Raw genomic sequence first — 22,070 nt, 5'->3', positions numbered from 1 at the left:
TCAGAGGAGGCCTGGCGGGGGGCGGGGGGGGAGCATTTTTCTCTGACCAATTATCTGTCCAGCCGGACCGGTCAGGAAAGTGGGGTGTTCAGGAACTGAGTCCCCAGTGGCTCCACCCTCCCTCTGGCTCTGCAAGGGTGTGAGAGGGTGTTGTCCACAGTGCTGCACTTCTCTTCCTTCCAGAGGCCAGGCAGGAGGGGCTGCTTTTTCTTTTTTTTTTTTTTGAGTTTGTTTTTAATAATTGGCTCAAATTACAAAGGTCCCCAAGGAACCCTGGGGGAGGGAGAGAAACCGGGAGTGGCAGAAGTTCACTGCCAGCACCCACCCCCCTACCTGCCACCCGCTCCCCAACAAGTGCATATGGAAAAAGGTCCCAGACCCTTTAAATAATCCTAAAAAACCGTGGTGAGAAAGCAGGCAGATGAAGGGGCTCCTGCACCTTAACACTGGCGCCAAGGCCCGCCCCGACCTCTGTCCTGCTCAGGGCCGTGGCCCTCCCCCATCAAGTCTGAGGCTCCCATTCCAGATCCTGCCCCTGGCTAGGTAGGGGAGCGCAGGTATCTTCCTCCAGGAGGCAGGGACAGTCACTGTGTAAACATCAGCGGGACAGACCCCACTCGCCTCAGCAGCAGGGCCCTGGAGTCCAGATGCTTGACCTCACAACCTGCTCACAGCCATGGCTCCCAGGTCCAGTGAAGCATGGTGGAGGGTGGTAGCTTGGGGCCAAGGTGCTGCCACAGGAGGAAACCTCTTCCCGCTGCTTGAGGCCAGGTCTTCTGTGGGCAGCGGGAAGCTCCACTGGCCCCCTCTCTGGCTCTGAAGGCTGTGGTGACAGGACCCTGGCCTGCAGGGTGGCGAGGGGCACGGTTACGCCCGGGCGCCCAGCTCTCCGATGCGCTGCCGCAGGTGAAAGGCAAACTCAAACATGGTGGCTGCGAGGCTCTGGTGGATGAGGTACCGGGGCAGGCGGCCCTGGGGGGAGGTGGGAAGAAGTTCTAGGATGGCCTGTCCGCAGCAGGGGCTCCCCTCTCAACAACATGCGCCAGTGCGGGGGGGGGGGGGGGGGGGGGGGTACCCTGGGCCAGAGCAGCAGGTGCAGGTGCAGCTCTGGAACACAGCCTAAGCCACCCTCTACCCCTCACCCCCGGCAGGAAGAACACGCTGTGCCGGGTCCTGGCACCAACCACACAAACAGACCTAGGAGGGGCTGGCTTGGCAGGCAGCCACCGCTCCTTGGGGCCTCTGGAGTCAGAGGTAAGGGGAGGTATAGGCCCTCCAGCGACTCAGGACGAGACCATCTTGATCCTGCCCCAAATTTTAGCTTAAGGAGGCAGTGTAGGTGAGGCCTTGGCAGGATGGGAGACCCCAACGTCCCCCACCAAAGTCCCCTCTACTGTACCCTAGCCAGCCTTGCGGCCTCAGCAACCCCACCTTGAGATCTGTATTAAGGATCCAGATGAAGGTGCAGACTCGGGGGTTACTGGCCGACTTGAGCACGATGAAGCCCCCAGGACCATTCTCTCCCCTAAGAGAAAAGCACCATTGGGGGGGAACCTTGGAGCCAGGCAAGGCCTCTGACCCCACTCCACACTCCATTCCTGGCCCATCCTGGACTGGGGTGAAAGAAGGAAGGAGGCTACTGGTCTAGCAACTGCCACTCTGCCTGAGCAGGGCCCAGAACGGGTGTCCCAGAGGCTACAGAATACAGCCCTCTACCCCACCAGGGGACACTCGAATCCTCCTGCAGCGCGCCGATGTTGTGCACCCCCAGTGGCAGTGGTCATTTTCTCTGTCCAGGGATTCTCGGTCAGCTCCGGCTGTGAGGGGTGGGCTGTGCTCGCATTTCTCACCCCTGCCCAACTCAGGGAGCAATGCGGTGGTGTCAGGAGGGGGCGTTCTGGGAGGGGGTGCCCTCCCTGGCAGTGGGCAGGGCATGTCCTGTCACCAGTCACTTCCCTCACAGCTCCACTGAGAACTCCCAAGCTCACTCCGCATACAAGGAAGTCAGCACCCAGAGAGGAAATAAGCCTGTTCATCACCCAGGAGTCTGGTGTGCCAAACCTCATACTCCACCAACAGTGCTCTCTGTGGAAGCCCAGGAAGGATGGGGAGAGCGGAGAATCGGGGAGGAGGCCACCTGCAGCACTGGGGTCTAAGGATAGACAGCAGGAGAACTGGAGGATGCCTTGGAACAGGCAGCAGGAAGACTGAAACTCCTCTTCCTCTGGGGGCACTTCTGAGCACTCTGGGGACCGGCAAGGCAGCGGGGACCAACTCTACTCAGGTAGGAAGGTCAAGCTCCAGAACACAGAACCTTCTGCTCAGGTCACCTGGACCGGCGCGACCTCATGGCTCCCAGCTCCCTTCCCCCCGGACTGGTCCCTATCCCTGGAGCTGCCCTCCGGCCTGGGTGGTGTACTTCCAGCCATTAATCCTCCCCCGTCTCCAGGAGGCAGAGCAGATTAGCAGGACTAGGGGCTGAGTGGGGCAAAGCCCAGCAGGACAGGGGACAGGAAGGCGGCCTCAGCAGGAGAAAGCACCCAGCTGTACACACTGTACCCTCCCCTGTCCTCACAGTCTCCAGGGGAGGGGCCAGCTGGGGTGACCCTGGCCAAGGCAAGGCTCACCTGACATATTTGTGTGTAGGGGGCTTGGCGCAGTGGGTAGTGGCGATGCCCGACGACAGGTATCGGTCTCTGCGCCGCTCGATGCGCCGCACGTTCACGAAGTCCCTGGGGAGCAGGAGTGTTAGACTGGAAGCAGGGAGCCAAGCCCAAGATCCAAGGGCAAGAGGTCTGCCTTAGAGGAGAGGCTTGGTGGTGCTCACCTCGGGGAGACCACCCCGCCCGCGGCCCCCGAAGAGACATCGTAGGAGATGAGGGTGTTGTCCTCTACTCGCTGCAGGATCTAAAGGCCGTGAGGGGAGATGTGAAGCACGGCCCAGCCCAGGAAAATCCCAGTACCTCAGGGAACCCCCACACCAGCCTCCTCTCTGCCCAGGCCCTTTACAGAGAGCCACTTCCAGGCCCTGGGCTGGGCTTTCTCTGCATGCTCCCTCTCCATCTTCCTGACCCTCACCAGGAGGCACCGTTACCATCATACCCATTTTAAAGACCGGGAAGCTGAGACACAGAGCAGTTCATGACATGACCCAGGTCCCCAGGGGTAACTGGTCGTGCTGGGGTATGACTGCACCCTAATCTGCCGTGTTGCTCTGCCTCTGCCCTGAGAGGTAGCCAGGCCAGGCCCCCCCGGTTCTTCGGCTCACCTGGCAGGCAGTCACCGTCTTGTTCCACAGCACCATCCTCTCGGGCTGCAGGATCACCTCCTGGTACACCAGCTCCGCGGGGCAGGGCAGGAAGGTCTGGGGCAGGGAGGGCAGAGGGCTGGGTGGCACCAGATGTGCTTGGACACATCAGCCCCTCCCTCTCGGTGGGGAGAAACCTGCCAGAAGGCAGGAAGCCCCTTCCTGAAGTCTTAGAGCAGGAGGCTCCAGGACACTCCAGCACACCTGCTTCCCTCACTCACCTTCAGGATGAATGTCTTCCCATGAAAGGGAACCTCAATGGTATACACAGTGTCCCCATATTCCTGTGGGAGTGACAGAAGCGTGACAGGGAGGTGGGTGGAGGGCATGGGGGGAGGGCACGGGGGGGGTGGGCTACCGGCAAAAGAATGGGCCACAGGGCAGGTTTTTAACAGCTTAGGGTAGAAAACTCCGGGAGTTTGGGGATATTCAAGTAGCCACTAAAAAACAGTGGTTCTGACAAATGTCCAGCAACGAGCAGAGTAAGGCTTCTGATATCAAGTTAAAGGACAGAAGCACAGCTACAGCCGTGTCTCCAGGCTGGCCAGGGCTGTTGAGAGGGACTGGCCAGAGAGAGGGACGGGGACGTGTCCCCCTTTTTCCAAGCTCCCTGCCATCTCTTTAGATAATGTTGTTTTGATCATGAAACAAAACACCAGACATAGGGCAGAAGCCTGGCTTCCCCTTCAAAGCCAGAGCTGAGTGAGGAGAGCAGCAGGGAGCTGAGGATGGGCGTGGGGCCACGAGCAGGGGGAGGGGGCAGTGGAAACATCCAACCCAGCCCAACCTCCTGCCAGGTGGTGACCCCAGGGCCCAGCCCCCACTCCTGATGCAGGAATACGGTTCCAAACTGTGCAATTCTGAGGGCTTCTCAGGCCTCAGAAAAGCAAGCAAAACTCTCAACACACATGAGCAGGTTAGGTGGGAGAGAAGTTTCTTACATTGTTCTTCTCAAACTTCCAGTTCTCCTCCTGGGCCAAGATCTGGTCCACCACCGCCATGGCCTCCTTGCCCTGATGGATGTACTCCCGTTCCTGGCCAGGGATGAAAGGCAGGGAGGGGTCAGCCTGAGGCCCATACCCTACCTTGTTCGTGGCCAGTTCTTTCTCTAGATACTCCACACACATGGAGTCTGGGTGGTCTCTCGGGCCCTGTGGGGTCCCCCAGGTGCTGTGGCTGCTCGCCTCCGGGCCCCAGGTATGAGGCAGACCGGTGGGCCTGACTGACGGTGAACCAGACACGCAGGTGCACGACGACTGGCATTTGGGCTGCCTGAGGTCCATGCTCTGCTGGGAAGGCCCTGCCCACCCTGGCTGAGCCCAGCACTGGCCCTTCTCTGAGGTGCCCACTCCAAAGGTCAGGCGAGGTGGGCAGCCAAATACCTGGGCAGAGAAGATTTTCTTCCCAAGGTCTTCATCTGACTCGTTGTCAGACCCTGCAGAAAACAAGCACAGAGACATTAAGAAGGTGTGGGGACAGACTGTGGGGACATAGTGGGGTTCGGGCATAAGTGCAACGTTGCGGGGAGGACAGAGGTACGTGTAGAAGAAGGTTGCTCACTTTCCCCAGAGAGCCAATAGAAGGGAACAGAAGGAACCTAGCCAACCCACTCCTCATAAAGACCCTCCCTGAAAGCAGTTCCCCATCCACCAGCCCTCACCTGCAAAGGATTCTGGGGGTGAATAGAACTGGCCCTCGGATAGAGCGCCAGAGAAGAGCAGGGGTCCTCGGGCGACAGCAGCCTGGGCAGCAAGATACCCTGGGGGAGGAGACATGGGCAGCCATTGTCCCAAAACAAGGGCAGTCATGCCTTAGCAGCCTGGGGTCCCCCCAACTCCAAGCTCATCTTTAGGCTCTTGGAGGCTGTTCAGAGCTGGCAAGATAGCTCAGAACTGGCTCTCATGCCTGAAAGTCTCCTCTCTTAGGGCTATGATGACCCTCACTGCACCCCTTCCCCCAGCACTCACATCGCTCCTCCTCAGCCTCCTGTGGTAGGACTTTGAAGTCAAGGAACCAGGTCTCCAACCAGGCAAGGACAAAGGAGACGATAGGGAGCAGGTAGCCGAATGCCCCTTTGCTGAGCAGCTGTGGAAGGACGGGGCTGAGCTCCACGGTAGGGGGGTCGCCCAAAGCCCAGAGTCCCCTCTTGGGGCTAGTAACTCTGGCATACACCCCATTCCTGGACCAGCTGCTTGGGGACCTCTGCGGCACACACCTCTGAGACAGATTAATGAATTCTGCAGCAGGATAAACTGAGGTTAGGCTGGCAGAAGGACTTTTTGTTCTTGGGGTTGTAGAGGGGCAGGTGGAAGAAGCCAGTGATGAGGATTCCTTGGAACTACCAAAGGACAGGATTCCCCCTCACCCCACCCTGACAACAGAGACAGACACCCAAAATCAGAGAAAGGGTCCCTTCTTAGGAGAAGCCCATCCCCCAGGCTAGAAACCCACCAGACCAGCCAGACCCTGAGCTACTAACCTCAGAGAGGATGACCTTGACAATGAGGAATGCACTGGACACCAGTGTGGTGACCTGCCCAGGGGAGGAAGGAGGGAGAGAGGGCAAACAGGCTGGGGGGTGAGTCCTCCTCCATACCATCCCTTGCAACAGCCCCACCAGAGCCTGAAAGCTGCGGGGAAAGTGGCGTCTTACCGCAATCACCCACCAGTGCCGGAGCCGCAGCACAGCATAGCCCAGGAGCAGTCCCGAGAAGCGGAAGAAGGCCAGAACCTGGGGGGGGGGGGGGGGGGGGGGGGGGGCAGGACACAAGCCATCACCGGCAAGCCACTGCCCTTCCCCCTGCCCAAGGCTGACCTCCCCCAGGTTCCCTCTACATGGGCATGCATGCCTTGGCAGAGAATGGCTGAGTCAGTGTTTCTCTGGGGACGACTTGGATGTGACCTTCTTAGACAGGGGTCTACTCTTCCCCTTTATGCTTGGGGCTCTCTGAAGGGAGAGCCTTGTTTGGGAACTTTCTGAATATTGAGAGCTCCCTGAGGATGGGAGCCAAGTCTCCTTGCTCAGATTAGAGTGTGTGTTGCAGAGAGAAGAGAAGCCAGCCAGGGAGTCCTGTCCCTGTGTCATCTCTGCCCCCAGGACCCCCTAAGTCCACTCACAAAGATGTCAAAGAAGGAAGTTTTAAAGTTGTAGTGGATGATCTCCTGCTCCAGGTTCTTCTGGATGCCTGTGTTGGTCTGGAAGAGGGAGATATGAACAGCTCTACAGGCAGAAACAAGTCCCCAGGGGTGCCCTCACCTCTGAGGATGGGGAGGAGACGGGGGAGTGTGGAACCTGGAGATGCTGAGCCACTGCCCAAGGAGGGCCCCGAAACACCAAGGGAGCTCAGCCAAACTAACATCATTCACTCCTCCAAGCGCCAGGCAACCTAGACAGGCAGGGCCTGGCTCCAGCAATGACATTCGAGGGCACGGTGTGCAGGGAGGGGGAGTCTTGGAGGCTCCAGGGCTGTGTAGGGGAGGCTACAGGCCCTGTGCAGGCAGGTAGGGCTGGTAGACTGGGCGCTGGGAGCCTGCCTCTCACAGAATCTCATCTCCCTCTCACCACTATGGGGCTCCATCTTCCCAGGCAACCATCCATCTGGGGCGGTGGGGACCGGGGGTGAGCAGCGGTGTCAGACGGAGCCCCAGGTGGCAAATCAACTGATTCGGTTTGTGCTTAATGGGCAAAATCCATCATGGTGCTGGAGAGGATGCCCAGCAACGGAGACGGGAGTGAGCAGACTGGTCCTCACCCCTGTCCCTGCCTTAGTCACCCACACATTTTCAAGGGGAATCCTGATACTTTGGCTGGGGAGAGAGAGGATGTGGATGGACACTGAGAGCCAGACCACAGCCCGACTTCTCAGGAGGAATGGAGTGCCAGCCCCCTGGAGGACGGAGGACAGAAGGGGACTCCGGGGAGTGGAACCCAAGAGCCTGGAAGGTGAAGACCCTTCATGACCACCTAGACTGGAGTTCCTAATCTCTGGCAGATGATCCAAATTGAAGTAGGGAGGCTTATTAAAGATACAGATGTTCAGGCCACTGAATCTCAGACTTAGCTGAGCATCTGGAATTTTCATACAGTTCCCAGGTGACTCTGATGCTTAGAGCAGGAGCCAGTAGTCTGGGCAGCCGCCTCAGTAACACTTGAAGGCCCCTGCACATCTCCACCATGTGCCTCTATCTCAAGACCACCCTGAGCCTCATGGAGTCTCACACACCACCCCTCACACCTGACATCCCACCCAACCCCACCCCAGCTTGGTCTTCCTCTTCCTCTTCCTCCTCAGACTGCTCCCTCTTGGGCCCCATAGCCCCTCTGACCCCTAACAGTCACCGTCCCTCACAGCTCTCCCTCTGCCTGGGCATGCACAGAAGCTGAGGGCATCCTGACTCGGGGGACCTGAGTTCCAGCCCCTGCCAGTCTCTGGCTACGAGACCTCGCGTGGGTGTTGCAACCCTCTTGGGGTCCTTACATCCAATGCGCAACACCCAGTCTGTTAGAAAACTAAAAATATATATGCTCTAAACCAGGAAAATAAAACTACAAAACCGAAAATTATCCCATTTTTAAATAAGTGTCTACCAAGTGAAACATTATGGCTAACTCCACTAATGGTTACAGTCCAGCATTCTGAACTTTTCATTATGTTTGAAAACAATTTTGAGATTAGATTTTTTTCTTGTTCTGCAAGAATTCCCAAGTATGTATAATGACTGCTGAGCTATTATAGCCAGTACATCTAGGTGATTTCAAAAGTAAAATTACAAAAAATTTTTTGGCTGTTTCCGGAAAAAAAAATATATTTTGAATGAAGGCTGTGGGTGAATTTTAGTGCTTGCTTTGATGCTAGATGGGACCTTCAAAAAGAAGAATGCCTAAGACCTCAGAAGCTCTTCAAATGGCTCTGGACCTTGCTGGCCTCTGCTTTTTCATTGGCAGGATGGTCCTTAAGATCCCCCAGGGCTCAATCTTGTTGAAGGTGCCAGTTCATCTCTGTGCACAAAGGACAGTCACCCTCAGAGCTCTCCAGCTCCACACACCCAGAATCAAATTTGTCCTCTCCACCTCTAAACCAGCCCCTTCCCCAAACTCCTCACTTCTATCAACAAAGTCATCCTTTTTCTATCACTGAGCCTGAGACCTGGAGAAAGGGCACCTGCCATCCTGAACTCTGACCCATTCTGCAGAAGGAAAACAAGGGAAGGCTCAGAGAGGCGGAGTCCCCTGCTGAGGTCCCACAGTGAATACAGAGGGGGAGCCAGGACTGACTGAGCCTGGGATGCTTTGCTCCCACAGCTCCTGCCTCTGTGGTTGGGGCCTGCTCTACCCTGTTGGTGCCTGGAGATCAGGTCCCACAAAGCTGGCCAAGCACTGCCCAGGGGGAGGAGGGTAAGGACCCGGCACTGAGAGGCAGCTCCATCTCCAGGCTGCTAAGTGGCATCTCACCAGCCTGGAGAGGCCAAACTGGGGGGCATCGGAGGAGTGTCCAAAATGGAGAAAGAGAGAGCTAGGAACCATTGAGAACTGGGAGTTTTTACTGGTTTGCTCCCCCACCGTACCCCCTGCCTTCAGCACAGTGCCTAGGATACAACAGGGCTTTGAAAAATGTTTGTTGAATGAATGAATGAATGGAGCCAGAGAGCAACATAGGGCAAAAAAAAGACAAAGGTTTCAATAGTCCAACCAGAGTCCACTGGGCTGTTTCCTCCTTTCTCAAGAGTGTCCACTAGAGGGCAGGTTGGCACGGAGGTGGAGAGTGTGAACTCTGCAGCCTGAGGGTCTCGGTTCAAATGCTGCCCTCCTTCGCCTACTTGCCGAGAGAGCCTAGACAAATGACTCAAGCCCTCTGAGCTCCCAGCTATTTTGATCTTCCTGTTCTTCATCTTACCTGGAAATCTGTCCTGCCAGAGAGGCAACCCTCCCAGACAGCTGGTGCAGCAGCTACGGCCCGGATGACCCCCGCCCCAGCCTTGGCCCCACTCACGTTCAGCTCAATGATCCAGAGCAGGGAGATGAAGAGCAGGTCGAAGGTGACAAAGAGACAGAAGGTGCGGCGGACATCAGAGATGGCTCGGCGCTTCTCTGGAGGTGGGGGGAGGAAGTGGGAGGAGAGGCCCTGGGAGTGGGACAGTGATGAGCTGAGGGAGGCCACGGCCGGCAGGCTGCGCTCCAAGTCACGGGCCAGCTCCCCAGACAGTCTGTTCATCCTGGTGGGCCCCCACCTCAAGGTGGGGAAGGCGGGGCCTCAGCTGCAAGGCTGGGGAGAAGAAGGGCAGCTGGGTCAGGTCACGCGTGTCTCGTGTCAGGGGCGTGGAGGTCCCATTAACCTCCTTCATCCCTTCACGCACAGCCCCAGGGACCCCGTCTGCTCCCAAACACATCTGCCCCCTCTCACATCTCAACCCCCTGGCAGCCCGGGGCCCTCCCAGCCCAAATTCTCTCCTGCAGCCCCACTTCTGGGCTGGAGGGATTTGAGCATCCCTCTCTCTCGGCCCTCCTCACCAACCCCCGGTAAAGCCCAGTGGCCCCACGGTTCACCCTTGGAGGGCTCTGGGGTCCTCCCCGCTGCTTGAGGGCACAGCCTGCTCCTGCCAAGCCCAGCCCTGTGGTTCAGCCTCCGGTCCTGTCAACAGCCTCTCGGCCTGCCCCCACCCCCAGGAGAAGAGGGCCCCAAGCTCTGTTCTTTGTTTGCCAAGCACAAAGCCACATTCCCTCCCAGCAGCCAGCCCTACCCTCCCACCCCCTAATCCATGGCAACTGGGAGGGACTTCCTAGAGCAGTGTCTCCGTCTCCGAGTGCTCTGCACTGGGACAGCGGGTATGGAGAAAGGACATCTTGGTCCCTTCTCTCTAGCTCCACCCCACCACCCCCATGTCAGGCCCAACCACCATCCTCTGGCCTGGCCATTACAACTAGCCTAGCGGGCGAGTCTCCAGGCTGCCTCTCTCACCCTGTAACAACACTTCTTGCACAGCCAGAGAAAGGCTTTCCAAGCACTGATCACACCCTGCCATTCCCCGAGCCCTCCAGTCCAGGCCCTGCCAGCTCTTCCAATGGCTCCTCGCACAAGGCAGGCAGGGCTCACCCCCAGCGCCACCCTGGCCTTCTTTTAGGTCCCTCGATGTGGCAGCCTGGTCCTGCCTGGGGCCTTGGACCTAGCTCTCCCTTCCCCAGTCCTTCCAAGAAGCAGCTCAAAAGACCTCTCCTCAGAGCCCGCACCCTCCTGCCCCCAGTCACAGTGTCTTGTCCTGTTACGGGGCTTCACATTCTTCCCTCCGTGAACTCGGCTTCACTACCCAAAATGGTCTTATTGTTTTACAAACCCTACAGGTACGGGGCTTTCACCTGACTGGTAATTGCTGTCTCCTGGCGCCTAGCACGATGCCTGGCACCCAGTGGATGCTAGACTGGCTGCTGAACAAATGGGGGCTCCAAGGGGTCTCCTGGTCCTCAGCTCCACGCTACGCAGCAGAGAAACGGGGCAAATCCTGAAGAGGGGAAGAACCAGCCACTGCCCAAGGCTAGGCCAGAACTCCACTGCCTACAGAACACTGTGCCCTCGGTTGTGTTTCATGCCCACACGGGGCAGGATGGGTCCTTCCACATTACAGGTAAGGCAGCCAAGACTGAAGGGTGAATGGACCCACCCCTTACCTGTCTGTGTGACCATGGAGCTGAAATTCTTACGAATGCTAGAGGCAGAGGGCCTCGGAACACTCCCTCCCTGCCACACGGCCCCCAGACCCAAGGTCTCTACTCCACCAACATGCTGGCAAGGAGCCTGAAGAGGTCCTGTTGCCTGGGCAGGGCGCACAGCATGGTCGGTGCCTTACACTTCTGCTGCTCCATCAGAGTCTCCCTGAATCTCCTCTCATGCCAGCACCAGGGGGCAGGTTTGGGGGCCAGCAAGAGGGGAACCCTAGATATTGGTCTCTGATCCTGGGACGGCAAGATCTAACCAGTCTCCCCCCTAATCTGTTATCATTTCATACCTCTGTTATGTCTACTACTGGCCGGGGCCCTCAATCTATCAGGTCCCAAACAAGCTCCCCATTTGCGACAGGGAGGAGACTCTGACCAAAACACTTTGTCCATCCCTCTGCCTCTGTGCAAGCCCCAATGGACAGGAGCTGACTGTTCTCAGCAGAGGCACCCGGCCCAAGGCCACCCCTGATACCACACTACTGGGGTTGCCGTGCCCAGCTCATCTGGTACTGAAGGAAAGCTGGGCCTAGCTCTGGCAGGACGCAGTAAGAGAGGGATGTGACAGGCCGCCGGCAATGACACCTATCCCCAACATCCATCCACCGGACCTGGTGCCAGACTGAATGCTCAGCGCATCTCTCACCATGACAGGGCCGCAGCTCCAGGGCAGGTGACATTTCCTGGTGTCTAATAGCCCTCTTGTCTGCTGCCAGACCTGTCTCCATCTCTCTTCCTCCTTCCTTGCTGTCTCTCTCATAAACTACTTTTCTGTCTTTGTGTCTCTGTGCCAGCCCCCATCTCCCCACTTCATGTCTATCTTTCTGGGTCTTCCTCTCTAAGTCTCTCCCGTCTGTCTCTCTCCACCACCATCACCTCAGTCTCCCTTGAAAGTCTCCCTTTCCGCCTGTGTGTGTGTGTGTGTGTCTCGTCTTCCCTATCTGCTCCTCTCCCTCTTCTTGAGTCACTGCAGGGTGCTGTGGCTTCCCTATTCCCAGCTGCTCCCGAGTCTGTCTGGCATCCCCCCCGGCTTTCTCCCTCCCTCCTTGGGGACAGGACTCGGGTGGTGGCAGTGTGGTATGAGATGCCACTGGAGCGGCAACAGCACCGACACTCACACACGCAGACATCCTTGTTGAAGCAAGAGACACAGATGGGGGCTGAGAGCACAGGTGTTGGGGGAGGCCGGGAGAGCTGCAGACACAGGGGAGTGTGGGAGCCAAGCACGGAGCCTCTGAAGCAGGGCTGGGGGCAGCCGGCCAAGAGGCAGAGACAGGGGGCTTCTACGTCACCCTCCCCTACCAAAGCTGCTCAGAGTCCAAAGTAGAGTAGAAGGAGCACCAGTCGGGAATGAAGACCTGAGCCCCACTCTTGGGACAGCCATTGACCCCGAGTAACTGAGCAAGTCCTCACAAGCCCCTGCTGCGTTACCTGAGGGAAAAAGTCAGTGATTTTTTTAAACCCCCTTCTTCAAGGAAGAGAAACTTAAGAAAAAAAGAAAAAAGAAAAGAAAACCCTACTTGGAACCTTAATAAACAAGAAAGATAAAAACAGACTGTTACAGGTCCTGCCACAGAAGGTGCCACAGAGAGCCTCACTTGGCAGCCTTTCCTGGGTCACCCTGGAGGCACCTCCTTGGGCGCAGTTTGAAAACCGCCCACTCAGATGACTTCAAAAGATCTTTGAGCTCCGTCAGACTGCCTGCCAGTCCAAGAGGTGAAAACCATCTTGGCCTGGAACGGCCCTTAACGGTCCCCAAAGCACTGTTCTCTGCCCCCCTGGCCCTGCGGGTGGAAGGTGGCAGCTGCGAGCGGAACAGTGAGGCCTGGCTTCCCCCACACCGCCGTGCCCACCGTCCTGACGAGGGGGAGGCAGGAATGAGTGCCGTGGGCCAGAGACAGCACGGCTGCCGCCCAGGCCCATGGGAGCAGCAGCCCCTGCCGAGCCCAGCCTCCGCGGTCACCTCTGCTGTCCTTGCTCCCTGCCCCGCCCACGTGCCTGCAAAGGTGTCTGGAGTGGAGCGGCACGTTATGGCGCGAAGAAGTCCGTCCGGGACGGACAGAGCAGACTTGACACTCACCCATTGTGTGTTTTAGGGGAAGCGGAGCTGCTAAGGCTTGGGCACCAGGGCAAGGAAATGGGAGGCTTTATCATCCCCGGTAAGGGAAGGAGGGGTGAGGGGAAGAGGCAGGCCACTGGGCACAGTGGATTACTCCAGTTCTTGCAGCTCCTGAGGCAAAGGGGAGGGGCAGGCACGGCCCCCAGGGCCTGCCAGGCCTTCTCTTACCCTAGGAAATGCCAGTATTGGCCAGACTGAACGAGGAGCTTTTGGGTAGGGTCCCAGACTCAGGACAGACAACGGCAGGCAGCTGACATCATGGAAAGAAAGCTGGACCCTGAGGTCAGGGTTCAAATCTCAGTCTGCCTTTAGAAGCTGTGCAACCTGGAGCAAACGTAACCGTCCTGACACTCCGTTTCTTCAGCTGCGTTAAATAAAGGCAATGTTAATATATTTAATGCCTTAGAACTATATCCTAAAATGATTCAAATGGTAGATTTTATGTTATGTATATTTCATCACAATAAAAAAAAGCAACGATAATTACTACCTAGTCCTAGGGCTGGCATTTCTAGAAGTGTCAGAAGTATGGTAGGTGCTTGGTCAGTGGTGGCTGAGACGGAACAAGTAGCTGGCAAGGTCATTCAGGTAAAAGGAAAAGTCGGGGGGGGGGGGGGAGGGTGCTTATACACTACAGCGACATGTAATGAAATCACCCAAAAGGCCTGGGTTCAAATGTGAGCTCTACAAGTCCTCTCAAAGGTGACCCAGAGCAAGCTCTCTTAAGCCTAAAGTCTGGGTCCCCTACCTGTGCATAGAATGGGCCAAGTCATTCCAGCTCCAGACAAAGGTGAACTCCCAGGCTGGGGGCGGGGGCAGGAAGCGGGGGACTGTCCTTGCTCCCTGCACAGGCTCTCTGAGGAAGTGCCAGTGGTGCCCAGTCCCCCCTGCAGTTTCAAGCTCCGTCCCTTCAGTCACCCCCAGATCCCCATTTCCATAGTTCTTAGGGGACAGAGGCACAGATGAGGTCCTTGCCAGCTCTCAGTCACAGCCCAGACCACAAGCTCCAGCCGCCTCTCTGCAGCTCAAAACCCGGACTGCCTGCAGTTCCTGGCTGGCGTTTCCTGGCCAAGGCAAGTCTTCAATTTGAGCAATGCCACTTATTCACTGTACAAGCCTCAGAGGCTACATCTGGAAACTGGGGACAATGGTCTTGACCCTGGGCCATCGGGGGCATCAAAGGACACAGTGATGCACACGAAGTGCCCAGAACGGTGTCTGGCTCCACAGAGTAAATGCTCATTAGACGTTAGCCACTGCCACCACTGCCATCTGAGTTTCCTTGCCCTTTCCCAAGCCCTGACCTCCAACAGTGGCCTGGCCAAGCTGTACCAGGCCCAGTGAGAGCTTATTCCACAAAGCTATGCTCTGTGGCCCCGGGGAAGGAAGACCAAGTCTCATCTCTATCCAGAAATGACCCACATTTCTGGGCAGTGTGGCTTCTCCAAACCTTCTCTTGAGGCCGATGGGACAGTGGACACAGGCTCTCAACACCTCCCTCACCCCATATTCCTCAGGAAATATGAGCACTAGCCCCCACTCTCCATGGAGGCTTCCCAGTGGAGTCCCTTTCTCCACACAAATCAGGAGGAATCAGTAAGGCTGAGAAAGGACTGGACTCCAAGCTTAGAGAAGTTTCAAACCCTGGATTCCTGCTTTACCATCCCCGGACGTCTCTGCGCCTTAGTTTTCTCCTATGTGAAGTGGGGATAACAACAGCACCTACTTCTTACAGGCATTAAAAGGATTACGTGACTTGTTCAATGCAATGGCCTAGGACAGTGCCTGACACAGAAAGATCACTGCATAAGGATTAACTAGTATGACATCCCTGCCTCTTCTTTAGAGGAAGACACAGTCTTGAGCTCTGACAGCCTCCATGAGATGGCTTTAAGCCGGAACTGGGGCTGTTCTGGGTCAAGTTCCCCATGTAATGCCCAGGTTAGTGGAGAATCCATAGACAGGCAGGAGGCCAAGGCTCTGGGTGTGGAAGAGAGTTGCCCTAGCCTGTGTCCTGCCACTGGCCAGCCTGGGAGGGAGCTGGTTCAGAGAGGCCAGGATAGCAGATCAAACAGGACTGCAGACCATCCTGATGAGCCAGCACATAAGAAATAAATCTGGCCTAGCACTGGCCTGTGATGGCACCCTGCAGCCACCCCTCCTTTACTCGTCACACTCCCCACCAGGAGCTGTAAAGATGAGGAGTTGGAGGAGGCAGAAGGTTGCAGAGGCCTGCCCACAGTCCCCCAGCCAGGATGGGGTAGAGCTGACCCCGGGGTCTCTGCTGGCCGGGAAGCCAGGTGTCAAAAGACCCCGAAGAACTTTATGGCCAACCAGTGAGGGCTTGTGGAGAACCCGGCACCCTCCCCTCCACATCCAAACCATCAGCAAATCCTATTGGCTCTTCCTTCAAAATCCATCCAGTATCTGCCCACTGTTCACCACTACCACTACTGTCACCCTGTCCTAACCATCACCCCTCATCTGCCACAGCTTCCTGACCACTTCCTTGTCCTCATCCCAGGTCTGTTCTCAACACAGCAGCCAGAGGGATCGTGGTAAAAGTCAGACCAGACCTCCCCAATGCCCCAAACCTTCGATGGCTTCCAGTTCACCCTGAGTAAAGGCCAAAGTCTCCATCCTGGCCTACAAGTTCCCTCTTCCCCTGGTCTATTCCCCTGAACCCTCTGGTCCAGCCACACTGGCCCCTCTCTGTTCCTTGGATACCTCAAGCATGCTCGCACCCCAGAATCCTTGCACCTGCTGTCCTGTCTGCAGCTCCTCCCCTACAGCCCCCACCCTTCATCCTCTTACCCTAATTTACTCTTCTTCACAGCGCTTATCACCCTAGACATATTATAGGTTTACTGGTCTGGGTTCACTGCCTGTCTCCTCCCACCAGAATACAAACTGCACAAGGGCAGAAACTCCATACTTTGCTCAATGCTGTGTGCCCAGCACCCAGAATGGCACCAGGCTCACAGAAGACATTCAGGAAATGTGCTGAACGGCTATTTACACCTTTCCCTACAGGGGTGTGAGCACAGGTGCACAGGTACACAGTCACACCGAGCCCTGAAGGAGCAGCCCCTTCTGGTCCAGACTGTTTCTCCTGGAGCTGGACTCCACCCTCTGCTGGTGTCTCAGCCCACTTAAGAGTCCAGGCACCCTCTCCACCAGCAGGCAAGGGGAACTGGCACCCTGGACACCAACTTTCAGGGAAAAGGCTGGAGGTGAGCTAAGTTCCTTGGATAGTAAAGGTCAAGAAGAAAGGATGTGCTCCCTTAGAAAGACTCCAGTCCTCCTCTCTTACTATGGGGGTTGATCCCTGTCCCCTTCCCCTGACACTTTCCTGACCACTGGCTGCTCCCAGGACACACCATGGCCGGCAGGTCTCCCTTCCGTGTTTTCTCATTCTGGAATGACTTCACCCCCGGGCTTTCCCACCCCAGCTCTCCCTCACCCTCCAGGCTTCCCCAACCCCAGCTCTCAGGACTCTGGCTCAGTACTTTCCTTATCAAACAGCTAGACTTGAGCCTCAAAGTCATTTTTCTTGAATGCTTTAGGCCTGGGTCACAGTGTTTTGCCATGGTACATGTCTAAGAAGTTAACTGATCTGTGAGTCTGTAATGCCCACCCTGGAACAGGTGAAAGGGCATGAGTCTGGGGACTGAGCATCAGACCTGGAGTCAAAAGCCCAAGGCCAGGGGCGCCTGGGTGGCGCAGTCGGTTAAGCGTCCGACTTCAGCCAGGTCACGATCTCGCAGTCTGTGAGTTCGAGCCCCGCGTCAGGCTCTGGGCTGATGGCTCGGAGCCTGGAGCCTGTTTCTGATTCTGTGTCTCCCTCTCTCTCTGCCCCTCCCCCGTTCATGCTCTGTCTCTCTCTGTCCCAAAAATAAATAAAAAACGTTGAAAAAAAAAAATTTTTTTTTTAAATTAAAAAAAAAAAAAAAAAAAAAAAGCCCAAGGCCATTCTTGGGGCACCTGAGTGGCTCAGTCAGTTGAGCGTCTGACCCTTGATTTCAGCTCAGGTCATGATCCCAGGGTCATTAGATCAAGTCCTGCCTCGGGCTCTGTGCTGTGCATGGAGCCTGCTTAAGATTCTCTCTCCCTCTCCCTCCCTCCCTCCCTCCCTCCCTCCCTCTCTCTCTCGCTCTCTTTCTCTCTCTCTCTCGGGGCGCCTGAGTGGCTCAGTCAGTTGAGCGTCTGGCTTCGGCTCAAGATCTTACGGTTGACAGGTTCGAGCCCCGCGTTGGGCTCTGTGCTGACAGCTGGGAGCCTGGAGCCTGCTTTAGATTCTGCGTCTCCCTCTTTCTCTGCCCCTCCCCCACTCATGCTCTGTCTCTCTCTGTCTCAAAAATAAATAAACATTAAATTTTTAAAAATGAAAAAAAAAAAGATTCTCTCTCTCACCTCCTCTGCGCCTCTCCCCTGCTTGCTCATGCTCTCAAGGAAAAAAAAAAAAAAAAAAAAAAAAAAAAAAGCCCAAAGCCATTCTTCATTAGGCTGTGAGCCCTTGAGTAAATCAGTCTCTCTAAACCTCAGTTTCCTCATCTATAAAATGGGGATAGTATAGAGACCACTTCACAGAGCTACTGAAAGGATTAGAAATAACACACGCAAAGTGTCTATGCTTAATTAACAGCAGCTATTACTACTATTAGGAACCATGAGACAGTGTTAGAGGCAGTGTCCTGGGCCAGGCATGTACACACGGCACTCTGCCCAGACTGAGGGTCCCATCTGTGCTGCTGGACGGAAGGATGAGCCTGGCTGCAGAGAGCTGACCCAGGATGGCACATATTAGGCTCTACTGTACTTCAGGGCTCAGTGGCCTGTGCCATCAGCCCTGGCACAGTTGGCTTATTGGCCCCCACTCTGTCCCACCACTAGAGAGTTTGCGAAGTCTTCTAGAGAAGGAAGAGTTTAAGGAGAGGAGGACACAAACCAGGCTCCATTTCTCCTTTCCTTCTGGGGAAGTGGAAAGGGGAAGAGTCGAGCCAAAACAGAAACTACATTCATCACCGTACAGTGCCCCCTCCAGCCCGGACATTCTGACGGTACACTTTACTGGAAAACCTTAGCAGGCTAAGATCTACTCAGCTGTCCTGCCCCGTCCACATGCCAGGCCCTGTTGAATGTCGGGGATGCCCTGGCCTACTCAGGGGCTGGTGAGTCAGGCCCCACCACACCCTTAGTGCTACTGGATAAAACTTGGGAGCTAATGAGGTCAAGTTCTCAAGGTCAGCCTGGAAAGGGCCAGTCATCTTCCAGGAGAGATCTCAGTCCTATCAGCCCACTCAAGGGAAGGTCCCACAGGCAGAAAGGAGTTCAGCACAGACCCCTCCCAGCACCAGCTCTGACCAGACAAAAGCCAGGGTCAGCCTTTCCCTCTCCAGAAAAGGTTCACAGGGATACACAACTGGTCAGATGGGATGCCTTGCTTGTCCCCTGTCCTATAGACATGGCAGCTGCCCCTTTGGGGGCTGGGACCTGGAGGCAGCTTCTCAGAGACAGCTGTAGACCTGGAGTCAAGAGACAGTTCTTGAAGTTCCTGCTGAGTGACTTCCCCTGAGTCTCAGCTTCCTCATCTGTTAAATGGAGCCAACAATCTCTACCACTCAATGGAACAAGTATGAGCTGCCAAATACACAGGACTTTTGGTCTCACCCACACCTCCTCCCCAGTTTGGTGTGCAAGAGCTCAGTCTAATGCAGCATATGAACTGAGAACCTATAACATGTCAGATACTGTGCTAGTCCCTGGAGATGTTTAGGGGTTCTGGGTCTGGTGAGAGAGGCTAACATAAATAAAACACGGTGCCATACTGTAATCAGCACTTTCAGTGAGGAACAAACAATGGACTGTGGGCTCTCAGAGAAGCATCTGACCCAGGTTGGAGTGGGTGAGGTTGGGAAAGCCACAAAGAGAGGAGCCATCTGACCCAGGCCTTGAAGAATCCGCATCTACCAACCACAGGCGAGGAAGATGAGCATTCCAGGTAGGCAAAGGCCCAGATTCAGGTCTAAAGCATAGGCCCAGCCCACAGGCTTTCAAGCTGACTACCCCAGGGGGCCTGCCCCAAACACCAGGCACCAGGCCTTCACACCTCTCCTGGGCATGGTCCCCACGGGCTCCTAAATCGAGGAGACACTTCCTCGTGGTCAAGCAAGAAAAGGAATCCCCAGCCTCAGCAGAGGAGGCTGCCTCTGCCCTCTTGCCCACCTTAGCCCTCCCCCTGAAAGGGAGCCAGGTACCCATTCTCTGAGTCCACCCTGGTCTCTACCTCCCTTTGGTAATTTCATCCTCTTGCTCTAAGGTCCCTCACTAATTGTCTGCTCGTCTGGGAAGCCATTCTTGGCCCTCCTCCCCATGGGTTCCCAGAGCTCTGTGTACATTTCTCTAGAATTAATGCTTGCCATGTAACAGTCATTCACTTCCCGAGTCATTTCCTGAGCAGACTAACATCAGGTCTGGGTTTTTTCCATTCTTGAATCCTCACTCAATAAATCCAGATCCTGCCCCCAATGCCCTCCACCCCAGCATTTTATTTATTGATAAAAAGCCAGGCTTTGGAGTTCTGGAACAGAATGAGAAGTAAGCCACATCAACTGTTCTCAAGCAATTTAAGAAATTAAAAATGATAACCACCGCTCTAGAATGTTCTTATATAAGCAGTAACGGGTAAGGTTTATTTATTGAGCATTCACATGCTATTTTAAGCCCTACACATAATTTCATTTAATCCTCACGGTAACTCTATGAGGTAGGCACACTGCTATCTCCATTTTACAAATTAGGAAACTGGGGCGCTTTCTTCATCTAAGTCATAAAATAGTGTCAGAACCCACAAAGTCTGATTCGAGAGTCTGTTTGCTCAACCACTGTTCTACTACGGACAGGGTGTTGTAGGGACACAGGGGGTTGGTGTTAAGTCTTGGACAGGGTAGATGGAAGGAAGTCTACCCAGAGGTGGCACTGTCTGAGCTGAGCACTGAGAAGGACAAGTAGAAGGTAGCCTGGCAGAGAAGAGAAGGGGCTTCCCAGACAGAGGGGCTGGTATGCAAAGGCAAGGAGACACAAAATTGCAAGGTGTGGGCAGGCAGCTGCATGTTATTGGACTTTAGGGTGCACACAGGAGACTGGCAGGAAAGAGGTCAGAACCCAGAGAGCTCTGTAAATAGTGCTAGGGAATCAGCCTTTTCCCCACAGCAATGAGAAGCCAACAAAGGGTTTTAAGCAAGGAAGTAACACTATGAGACTTGTGTTTTAAAAGGATCACAAGAGTTAGTTTGGAGTCTGGGTTGCAGGCAGCCACGACTGGAGGTTGCTAGCAAGCCACTGCGGTTATCCTGGTGACAAACACATCAAGGTGGTCACAGAAGAGATGGAGGCACAGGATCAGGTTTGAAGCATGTTCAGGAAGTTGGCCGGACTGGGTCACCCCAATGATGTGGGAATTGAGGGAGAAGAGGAACTGTAAGATAATTTCCCGTTTCTCGCTGGGATGGGATGGCAGAGGAAGAACGCGCTTGCAGGGAAGGAGACCAGTTGAAGTGAGCTCCAGCCGAAGTGGAGCTGTCCAACTGGTAGCTGGATGGCCAAGTCTGGGGCGCCAAGGAGGGGCTGCGCTGAAGAAAGAAGTCGATCTGAGCGCCTGTTGGGCCTTTAGGTGGTGTAAAGCTGAAGCCATGAGAGTGGATGAGACCATCAAAATTCAGTGTATAGTGGGGGCTGGGCAGGAGAAGAGAATGTGAAACGGTACTTCTACTGTCAGAACAGTAGGAAGAAAATAAGGAGATGCTGACGCGGAGGACGCCAAAGGGGGCGGGGTGTCAATTATATCAATTAGGAACGAGTGTCACTGGTGTTATGCACCTCTAAGAACTCAAGAAAGATTCTTTAAAGGGCCCTTTTGATGTCAGGAAGTCGTACACTGCCGTTTTCAAAGGAAGTTGGGGTAGACCGGATGACAGCGAGACGCATACCTGCTGGAATGTATATATTCTTCCTCTTTCAAAGACCCTGACCCCTGCCCACATCCAACTCCTGCCCCCTAAAACCCAGATTTCGTCCCTCGCCCCTCCCTTCACAGTGGAGAGCGAGGCTCGGGAGGACAATCGCGGACGCCCTCCCCGGGCGCTCTCGGGTGGGCGGGGCCGAGGAGGGTCTGCGTCGGAGCCCCCAGAACCCCGCGTGGGGCGGAGCGAGGCCGAGCAGAGGAAGGGGGCGGAACCTGGGACGCCGAGGGTGTGGGAAGGGTCGGACGGAACCAACAACGGACACTAGGCAGAGAGGTGGAATCCGCTGGCAAGACACAGCCCTCGTACCACCCGACCCCAGTGACCTCCCCCGGACCCACCTGCTCCATGTCAGCCACCGACCGTCCTCCTCCAGCCCCAGCCGCAGCCAACCCCGCAGCCCGGGCCGGGCCTCCGAGCGGAACAGGATCTCCCGGCGGCGGCGCCGCTTCCGCCGCTGAGCCCGCCCCACAGAGCGAACAGGGACGTGCGTAGACGTGCAGCCCCGCCCCTTCGCCTCAGTCTCCGCCCCCAAGCCCTTGGGCCTCGTCCCGAGAGCCGGAAGCGGGGACTGCTTAAGAGGTCTTAACGGTTGGGGAAATAGGAAAGAAGCCCAGGGGCATCATCATTGTTGGGCCCCAGAGGCCTGGTACTGTGGGGAAAAAAGGGGAACTTCCTGAGGGGAGGTCTTTGGGGCTAGGGGACAGGTCCTTTGGAGGAATCCACTTACTCTTGAAAGTTCTTTCTCTCCCTGCCTCTTTCAGCGATCCCTAGCAGGATCTAGTACTTCTGTGGTCCTTCGTAAGAATGCTCCTAGCTTGTCTGCAGGAAAGACTTCCAGACTAGAGGACTGGACACTAGGATCGAGATGGCCACCAACCAGGTCTTCCACATACGGGAACCCGTTATCCCCTC

At 55.8% G+C, this 22,070-nt stretch overlaps 1 protein-coding gene across 2 annotated transcripts; it reads right to left on the bottom strand.

Annotated features, from left to right (window-relative positions):
* Positions 1-22: 22 nt before the first annotated feature.
* Positions 23-21,618, bottom strand: STARD3 (StAR related lipid transfer domain containing 3). 2 transcript variants are annotated; one of them, XM_042914792.1, is made up of 15 exons: positions 21,497-21,618; positions 9,298-9,570; positions 6,425-6,502; positions 5,961-6,038; positions 5,787-5,840; positions 5,275-5,392; positions 4,968-5,066; positions 4,690-4,742; positions 4,249-4,341; positions 3,529-3,591; positions 3,269-3,364; positions 2,828-2,907; positions 2,628-2,732; positions 1,432-1,525; positions 23-972 (listed from the first exon to the last, which is right to left on the bottom strand). In XM_042914792.1, the coding sequence occupies exons 2-15, from the start codon at positions 9,517-9,519 to the stop codon at positions 868-870; spliced, it is 1,338 nt and encodes a 445-aa protein (XP_042770726.1). In that variant the 5' UTR covers positions 9,520-9,570; positions 21,497-21,618; the 3' UTR covers positions 23-867. The 2 variants fall into 2 exon arrangements, with proteins under 2 accessions (XP_042770726.1, XP_042770727.1); XM_042914793.1 differs by lacking the exon at positions 6,425-6,502.
* Positions 21,619-22,070: the final 452 nt, after the last annotated feature.

The sequence above is a fragment of the Panthera leo genome, chromosome E1, assembly GCF_018350215.1.
Source record: "Panthera leo isolate Ple1 chromosome E1, P.leo_Ple1_pat1.1, whole genome shotgun sequence".
NCBI classification, from domain to species: Eukaryota; Metazoa; Chordata; class Mammalia; order Carnivora; family Felidae; genus Panthera; species Panthera leo.
This window is presented reverse-complemented; position numbering and strand designations above follow the sequence as displayed.